This window comes from Erithacus rubecula (assembly GCF_903797595.1).
Source record: "Erithacus rubecula genome assembly, chromosome: 12".
Lineage (NCBI taxonomy): Eukaryota > Metazoa > Chordata > Aves > Passeriformes > Muscicapidae > Erithacus > Erithacus rubecula.
In genome coordinates, this window is record NC_136664.1 from 4588604 (window position 1) to 4597515 (window position 8912).

General features: G+C 44.5%; 1 protein-coding gene across 1 annotated transcript; it reads right to left on the reverse strand.

The window, feature by feature from the left end:
- Positions 1–525: 525 nt before the first annotated feature.
- PPP1R3E (protein phosphatase 1 regulatory subunit 3E) lies at positions 526–8225 on the reverse strand. The gene has a single exon (XM_079316504.1). It carries the CDS (start codon positions 8077–8079, stop codon positions 7120–7122), a length of 960 nt encoding a protein of 319 aa, XP_079172630.1. The 5' UTR covers positions 8080–8225; the 3' UTR covers positions 526–7119.
- Positions 8226–8912: the final 687 nt, after the last annotated feature.

Here is an 8912-nt window from a genome sequence, read left to right on the forward strand (position 1 = left end):
CTTAAAAAGTGTTAGTTAAAGAAAAGCTGAAAACTGTTCTTGGCATTGCAAGAGAAGATGCTGAGTACACTAAAAGACTGAATAGCAGCACATTGTAACAATTCAAGAAACAAATATTTCGACGCAGGCAATGAACAAAGAAAGAATATTTGTAAGAGTGCATGGGATCATTTAGCTGATATGGGACAGCCTCAGCTCTGCAGTTCAGCAGCCCTTCCTCAACCACAGAATGCTAAAATGGTGCTCTTGAAACAAGACAATAAAACCAGCCACATCCATTTACATCCACTCCCATCCCCCCAGCAGAATTCCTCCTGCAGCTTCCTCAGAGGACACTCAGTGGAGACACTCCCAGGACAGGCTGCCTGGGAAACGTGCCCCAAATTTCAGGTATTGGCCTCTGATCTGCAGGTACATCCCAATATGCACAGTGGAGGCTTTGGAATATCATTGCTTCAGATCTTCAACAAAAAAGACATCATGGTTTGTCAGTTTAAGAAAAAGGAGTTTATAGTCACCACATGCTCATGATTTGTCTCACTAATCTTTAATGACAGCTAGAAGCTACAGGTTTATAAATATCTCTTTTTCATAATTGTGACAAGCAGTGACTAGATGCAGTTTTGGTGGAAAATTTTCTGAAATACTGTAAGGCTAGGTAAATTACAAGGCATTATTAGAAAATGTTGATTTTGACTTTTGGTGATATTACATTAACTTTTACAAACATTAGAAACAAACATTATTTGGTGAAATACAAACATTGCAGAAGACACTACAACCAAGAGTAATTTACTAGTCAAGTAGAGAGTTAAGTAACAATTTTTTTTTTCCAGAATGAAGTCACAGTAAATCAAAGAAACAGTAATAAAACTTGCATGTTGAAGAAGAGCCTCTTCAACAGACAGAACCTCTATTTGTGTAACACGACAAGGGAGGAGTTGGGTTTGTTCAAACCTCTCCAAGAACAGCAATTCTATCACAGCAATTTTCCTGCAGCACAAGCTGGATTGGTGTCCAGATGTTGGCAGGTTTTGCACCCAGGGTGCCCCTCCATGAAGGGGGAACAGGAGGTACACAAACATTGTTTATATTACAGTTCAGAAACTTGACATGTGAGTAATCCCAGCCAATTTTAGTTTGACTATTTTCAATAAGCTTTAAAAATACACTTATTAGCTCTTAGTGTTTAAATGTGTAGCACAATTTGGCTTTTTGTTTTAAGATGCAGAAATACAAAAGTTTTAAAACTAACAACAGTAACACAACTTTTGTAGAATGTGATAAGTGTAACGTGAAATTTCATTATGCAATGTTATGAAATATTGTCCTGTTATTGTTATTCAGAGGAGTTTCTTATGATTTAGTGAAGTCAGGTTGGACAAAAAGGAGCCTAAAGTTGTAACACCATTTAAGACACACAGTTTCCTTAATGACACTTTAAACAGAATATTCTATACATAACACACTGATACATGAACTACACCAATCAAGTTAATCCCTATAAAAACAGGTGCACCATAGAATTGCATAGAAAGAAATCCCTGGCATTAATAGTTTGCACTGGAGACTAGGACTTTCTCCCTGCCTTTCTAGATCAAAGCACATATGTTTTTTAAAAGCACAACTCACACTTGACATTATTCTTAGCTATATTCTTTGGAATCACTAGTGCATATGTTATTTCAAGCCATTTTTGTACTTCATGCTATTGTTTAATATCTAAAAAATGAAAATTACAAGGAAAAAATTTTCCCTGTCTTCCCCTCCAGAAATCTAATGTAAAATAACATTTCTATGTAGCATCAAAATAAAATAAAATCTTTCCTCAACAACAGAGGCTTCAAGCAAAAGCCAGAGAGATTAATGAAGAGGATATTCACACAAGATGAGGAAACCCAGGGTCAAAAATCCTTTCTGTGAGAGTATTTTCAAACAGTATTTGTAAGTTGGATAAAGAAAACCTCCAAGCAACAGCCAGTGGTTTTATAGCTTAGTATCCACTTTGTTTATGGAAGACCTACATTCAAGCCCATACATAGATGTAAGGAAATACTATTATCACTTCTTTGTTTTAGGGCAATTCTCTCCTATCAGATGAACCTGAGAAAACCACCACTGAAACAGGTGTGTTTCCCTGAACAAGTTTAATTTTCAAATTCACCACTGTCGTTCCATTTTAAACAACATACTGATCAGCTCTACATAGGAACAGTAGGCTTTGTTTTACAGAAATATTTACTATATTTTCTTCTTGCCCTGGAACTATGTATGCTGGAAAATCCTAAATTTCAGTGCTCAAAAATATTTCCCTTCCATTAAGTAATCCTTCCATTTACTCCAAGCATGTGCACGTGGAGTACCTACAGGAAACAGAATGACTAAGGATTTGCCAAAAAGCCATGCAGAATAGCTGGAAGGTAAAAGTAATTTACTTCAGATATTCCTTGCACTGAGGATTTTTGTTTCATGATATAAACCCTGCAGACAGATTAAATCCATCAAAAATTTTTAACAATATGCATTATGCAGCATCGGGTAAGTAACAGTAGAAGCTGAAAAGGTCAGGTCTCCACAAACAGATTTCATAGAAAACTAGAACTTCTGGCTTCAGATAAATATATATTTAGAATATTTGTCCAAGAGGTGAATATACGCAACAAATATATCCTGTTATCCTAATTATAGTCACAATTGGTTACTTTTTATTTAACTATATAAATGTAGAGGTGTACCAGGAAGATATATTTCTGACTGACATTTCTTCCACGGTAATATGGGAAAATATTATCAAATCTTTCTGGCTGCTATAGATACATGATTTCTGGCACAGCTAAAAATGTGTCAGGAATTAGGATTATTGTATTTTTCTAACAATTTCATTTCAATGACCAGTTCATTAATGGACTTGTGGTGGGAGAGCTAAGGAGCACATGAGCTTTATTTCTAGGAAATGCTGAAAGGCACATAAATTTTTTAATATATGATATGTTAAAAAATCAGATTCTGAGCATTTCTGCAGGTTACTTTACATTAAAATTAGCAGCTGCTTGCCTATTGGCATTATGGAAAAAAAACATTTCACATATCTGTAAAGGGATGATGCTCATGCATGAACAGACATTTGTTCATTCAAGTGATATATTTGCCCCTCACATCTGCTGAAACAACTGAGTGTGCACTTACTCTGTTGTTTACTGAGATGCTGAAGCACACACATTCACATTAAAAAGTTACTTGAAAATGGTAAAAGGAGAAAAAAATTAATTTACCTGAAATTATGTACATGAGTATGACACCTTCAGTTACTGACTTTATGCTAATAAATAATGTGTTTAGCTATCTGAAATTCCATTTACAGTCACTTAATAATTCTCATTTGTTTTAGGATTTCTAATAATTAGGGTAAATCTCCAAAATCTTGCCACAGAAGGCATGCAAAACCCCTACCAGTTCCAGTGTGAAGCAGCACACACCCATGTCTATCAGACATACAGTACAAGTCAACTTGCTGTATAAATGAGCATTATAGTGCACATAAAATAAAATGGCACATTTCATAAAGCTAAAATTTTGCACCATAGATGACAGACACATTTTTGCACCTGCAGTGACATAAGCAATGAAGAATTCACTTACAACCTAAGGATTATTGCCTTGCCAAACCATTCTGGTATCACTTGGAAAGGGAGGTGGCATGGACCTCATTCATGTATATAAAACCATTTTTTCCAGAAAGAAATTGGCTGGAAAATTTTCAAATATTTAACTTTGCTTGTGAAAGTTTTTCTGGAACAATATTCTTTAGAAATATGATTTTAAAAAGATGTTTTGCTCAAGCTACCAATAAAATAATTGGTGCCCTGCCAGCTTGGAAATCACCCCCTTCAACATAGGTTTTTCTCCTCAAAGTCATTGTTTATGTATTATATAAATATCATTTGATATTTATATTTCATCTCCACTTATCACAATGCTTCTAACAAGTATTAGATGGAATGAATGGATGCAGATTGAAATCTAATGGATTGAAAACAACATGAATGCTGCCAGTGGAAAAATAATCCCACCCATTAAACTGAACATGTGTTTGGAAATGTGAATGAACCTTTCTTGGAAATAAATTCATGTGACAAAAGTGCAAATATGCAATCGAAGTAGTGCAGCTTTGGCATATGCTACTGATAATTTCTATGGAAACACCTCAATCTCCTTCCACAGACTTCATCGATACCATCAATAGCATTCTCTGGTCAAAGCTGGCTGGTGCAGCTTTCCCTTTCCAGGCTTTACAATGGATCAGTCTCTAAATCTTCTACAAAACCATGTCTTTTACTGGACTTGCACCTGTCTTATCAATAATCTCTGAGCAAGCTCATAAAGTTACAAAATTTAGGTTGAGGTCAGGATTAACTGCTTGAAAGCTCAGGAGACATTTTGCAAAAGACTCTACTGGTATGCTATGACTTCAAAAGGTTGAATATTCAGATTTATGTTATGCAAAGGTGGCCATAAATAAAAGACCAAAAATATCTGAACAGTATTACAAAGCCATAGACCAGTTCTGCCTGTAAAATTCCAGCCAAGAACAATAGTAAATTTACCTAAGTCATAATTAAAAATAAATTCAAGTACAACAACCTCCTTGTGCACTTGATACAGGTACATCCCCTTAGGTAATCCAAATTGAAAGTGTTTAAGCCACAGGTGCTAGGAGGAGGTTTTAAAACCTTTTTGGAGACTTCTGGAGAATTTTTAGAGACCTACATATGCTGCATAAATCAAACTACAATGAAAACTGCCAATCATTGGAAAATAATTTTGGAGTTCTAGAGTTGTTCCAGTGCTTTTTAGCACTGCCTGTGTTTTTTAAAGCCATTGAAACAATAATCAGGAAATCTTGTTAAAACTTCATAAGCAAAGTTGCAGCATCAGTTGATCTAAAATGCATAGAAACTACTTTTTTCTCCAAGCATTTTCAATAGTCCACATAACTGCTGTGGGTTCACTCTGCCATTTAAAAAGGCAAAGCTTTGGAAAGCTACAACATAAATAAATGATGGTTTGCTATATTTCTACCAGGTTTCAAAGTGCTTTCAAATGGAGACAAGTCCTTTTCTTTCTCTCCAGTATTAAGGCTCTTATAAAAAGTAAAGTTCAACTAAAAGACACTTGGGCTTGCTTTATCAAATACACCACTTAATATGTTTTAATCATGAACATTTTAAGACCCTATTTGTGCAATTCTAGCTTGATAAACGTGTTCTAGTAACTCACAGGATTACTGTATTACAAGGTGGGGACCTTAATATACTAAAATGTGAAATACTTGGAAGATGCTGACAGTTAAGTTTGGTTTCATTAAAATCACAGGAATTAGGACACTGACTGGGAAATTAAATCCAAGCTACCAATACTATAGAAAACAGTCTTGCTATTTCTTCCATTAAATCAGAACCAGTAATCTGAAATGAAGTTAAATACTCTTTCTCTGTTGAGTTTCCAGATCTCTTTTTTCCCCCCAGAATTTATAAGTTTAATTATTCTGACTGAATCAGACCCTCAGCAGAAAAAACTGCTCTCACTTCTCACCAGAGTCAAAAGGTTTTGTAAGAAATCATTACTCCACACATTACTCAAACTGCTTGGGACACTTAACCCTTTCAAGAAACACAAAAATGCAGTTAAAAAAAAAAAAAAAAAAAGTTGCATTTCATCCCAAAACAACCTACAGAAAATCCAGAACCTAAAGGCCTGATCTTACAGCCCTTCACAACCAGAAAATCACACTGACATGGTTTTACCACTCTCAAAAGTTATATTTGCAGAGGCCCCTCTCCAGCAAACAGACACATGCCTCAATCCTGGAAAATCAGCACCCAGATTTGGCACCAGCACACCTGTATTCAGCTGAACTCCTGAAAAACCATGCTTAAAAAGGAAAATGCTTTGTTTAGTGCTGATATAATTTAAAACATACCTTTGAAGGCAGAAGCCAGTATGCTGCACAATTTTGATTGATATATTTTATATGGCAAGGTAGAACTTCCTTTGATTTATCTGATTAAACCTCACCAGTTTTGTGAAAATTACTTACTGAAATTATTACAAAGAATTTGGAGCAGGAAATCAGAAAGCAGGCTCCTGCATTGATACTGCTTAATTAAACTGTTAGCAGGAATAAAAATGAAGGTGTTGCTCATGATGGAGACTGGAATTATGGATTCAGCTCTTGCCTCTCTTGTTCCTTTGGTGCAATTCCATGACTTTCCTGCTGACCTGAACACAAGCAGCTTTGTGGAACCAATCCTACTGAAACAAACACCAGATCCTGACTAACTTTTCCACCAATGAACCACACGAATTCTAAACCAAAACACTTTCTTTTAAAAATCCCTCAGTGAATTGCATTTCAAATAGGATGCGATGCTGATCTCTTTTCTTTCTAACTATGATTAAGTAACTGAAATAGGGTTCAAAGGTAAAAAAAAAAACAAACCTGAAATCTTTTTTTATAGCACTTTCATTGCATAATGAAACACAACTACGCCTTGGGGCATCCATACTTTTGTCTTTTTGAGTTGGGAACTAACCTGTCCCTCAGCCCGCACTACCCGGCCGTGACCCCGCGGGACAATGAACACGGGAGGGTCAGCGAGGCGCCGAGGGCGGATCCAGCCCCGCTGGAGCCGGGCTTTGCTTGAGCTGGATTAGGCGAACAGGACGGAGGGACGCCCTGTGGAAGTGCCCTCCGTGTAACCTGCTGAGGTGACAGCAGCTCAGCCTGACCTCCGGGGCCGGGGGGATGTGCACTCACCTGCGGATCCCGGTCCTGGCCGGCAAATCCCGCACATTCCCGGCCCCTGTCACCCGAGCCCGGCCCGCAGCCGCTGCTTTGGTGGAAGCCACAGTGCCCGGGACACTGAGGGGACCCCTGCCCACACCCCGCCAGCGCCTGGGAGGGGAGCCGGGGCTCCCCCAGCCCCGCTAGTGACACAGAAAACACAAATCACCCCTCTGTAAACAGAACTCGGGAAAACTCCTCCGGGCGGCTCTGGGGAGTGCGCCGAGCCCCCCGGGAGGGTCCCCCGGGCCTGGGCTGGCTCCGCGCCCCCCGGTTCAGATGAAGTGGATCCAGGCGGAGCTGTCGGGGTCCTGCGGGGGCCCTGCGGCGGGCGGGACGCGCTGCCGGCCCCGCAGCCGGTAGTTCTTGCCCTCGTTGTTGTCCCAGTACTCGGCGCCGGCGACGCGGTAGCGGACGGCGAACTCCAGCGTGGTGTCGGCGGCGGCGGCGGCGGCGCCCAGGGGCAGCAGGAAGGCGAAGCGGTCGGTGATGCCGTCGGGCGGCCCCGGCGGCTGGTACGTGGCGGCAGCCTCGGCGCAGCTGGCCCAGCCATTGAGCGTGTAGCGCACCGACACGACCTTCTCGTAGGCGAGGTTGAGGACGCGCACGGCCCCGCGCAGCCCGGCCGGCTCTGCCCGCACCCACTCCAGCCTCACCTTGTGCTGCCTCACCCGCTCCGCGAAGCCGGGGCTGGCGCCGGGCTGCGGCGGGAACAGCGGCTCCAGCAGCGGCGGCGGCGGCCCGAACAGCACCGGCTCCAGGTCGCCCAGCGCCGGCGGCTTCCTGGTCTTGAGGAGGTCGGCGGGGCGCGGCGTGGGCGGCGCGGGCAGCGGCACCCGCGGCAGGTCGGCCTCGCAGAAGAGGTGCACGGAGGTGAGCTCCAGCCCCAGCGAGTCGGCGAAGCGCACGGTCTTGCGGCGCGCCGGGCTCTGCTGCAGCGCGGGGCGCAGGCTGCGGTCTCCGGGCGTGGGCAGCGACTTGGCGCGGCGGCGCTGCGTGGGGCTGGGGGGCACGGCGGGCAGCGTGGGCTCCCGCCCGCGGCTCGGCGGCGGCTTCTCGCCCGCCGCTTCCCGCACCACGGGCGTGGGCGCGGCGTCGCCGTCGGGGCTGCAGCCCGCCCGGCACTGCTCGGCCAGGCTGCCATAGAGGCAGGCGCTGCAGCTGAAGTTGCGCGGCAGGTAGAGCCGGGGCGGCGGCCCGGGCACCGAGCTGTGCAGCGAGCCCGCCTTATCCATGGGGTGCCGGCGGGAGCGGTGGCGGGGCCGGCGGCTGGCGCGGCACCCGGGGCTCCTCCTCTCGGACCGCGGCGTGCGGACGGCGAGGCGGTGTTAGCGCCCGGTCCGCGGGCTCTGTCTCTCGGCCGGAGCCAGCGGGATGCCCTCGGCGCTGTCCAGGTCGCGGCCGGCCCCGGGGGATGCCGGCGGGTTCATGTGTGCGGGGGCGGCGGCGGGACCGCGTTGCTGTGGCTGCTGCCGCTGGTGACGTGCCGCGGTCAGGCAGCGACACACGCCCCGAGCCATCCTTCCTTCCCCATGGCTCACACCGCCCCAGCGCCCGGCTCGGTGCCGGCCTCGCCGCGGTCCCGAACTACAGCCCGCGCCTCCCCCTTGCCGCTCCCCCCAGCACCGCGGATACGCCGTCCCTCTCCTCCTCCTCCTCCCCACTCGCTCTGTTCTGGGTCTTTCCTCGAGGATCTCATCCAAAAGGAGGAGGCGGCAGGGATTCCCCAGTGGAAGCATTAAAATTCATAGCGGCGCTCTCGCTCGTCCGATCCCGTTACAGAAATAGCTGAGAGAGGAAGAGGCAAAGCCGGGCTCGGGAAGATTACACGGGCCGATAAGAAACAGCTGGCTTGCAAGTTGGATCTCACAGTATACATTTAAAGGAAGAAATCCTGCTCATCTGCTGTAATGCGTTTATAGTACATCTGCCGAATAAAATAAAATGCACCTGCCACAGTCCTGCCACGCATCTCCATCGGGGTAAAAGGAGCTCCGGGTTAAACAGGGGGGAATGACTGTGAGAAACATAAACCACACTGCCTCTTGTCAGAAGAGCATTTGGAAAT

Bases quoted from the DNA above. Each gene is read 5' to 3' on its own strand.
- PPP1R3E (XM_079316504.1), bottom strand. From the start codon at position 8,079: ATGGATAAGGCGGGCTCGCTGCACAGCTCGGTGCCCGGGCCGCCGCCC.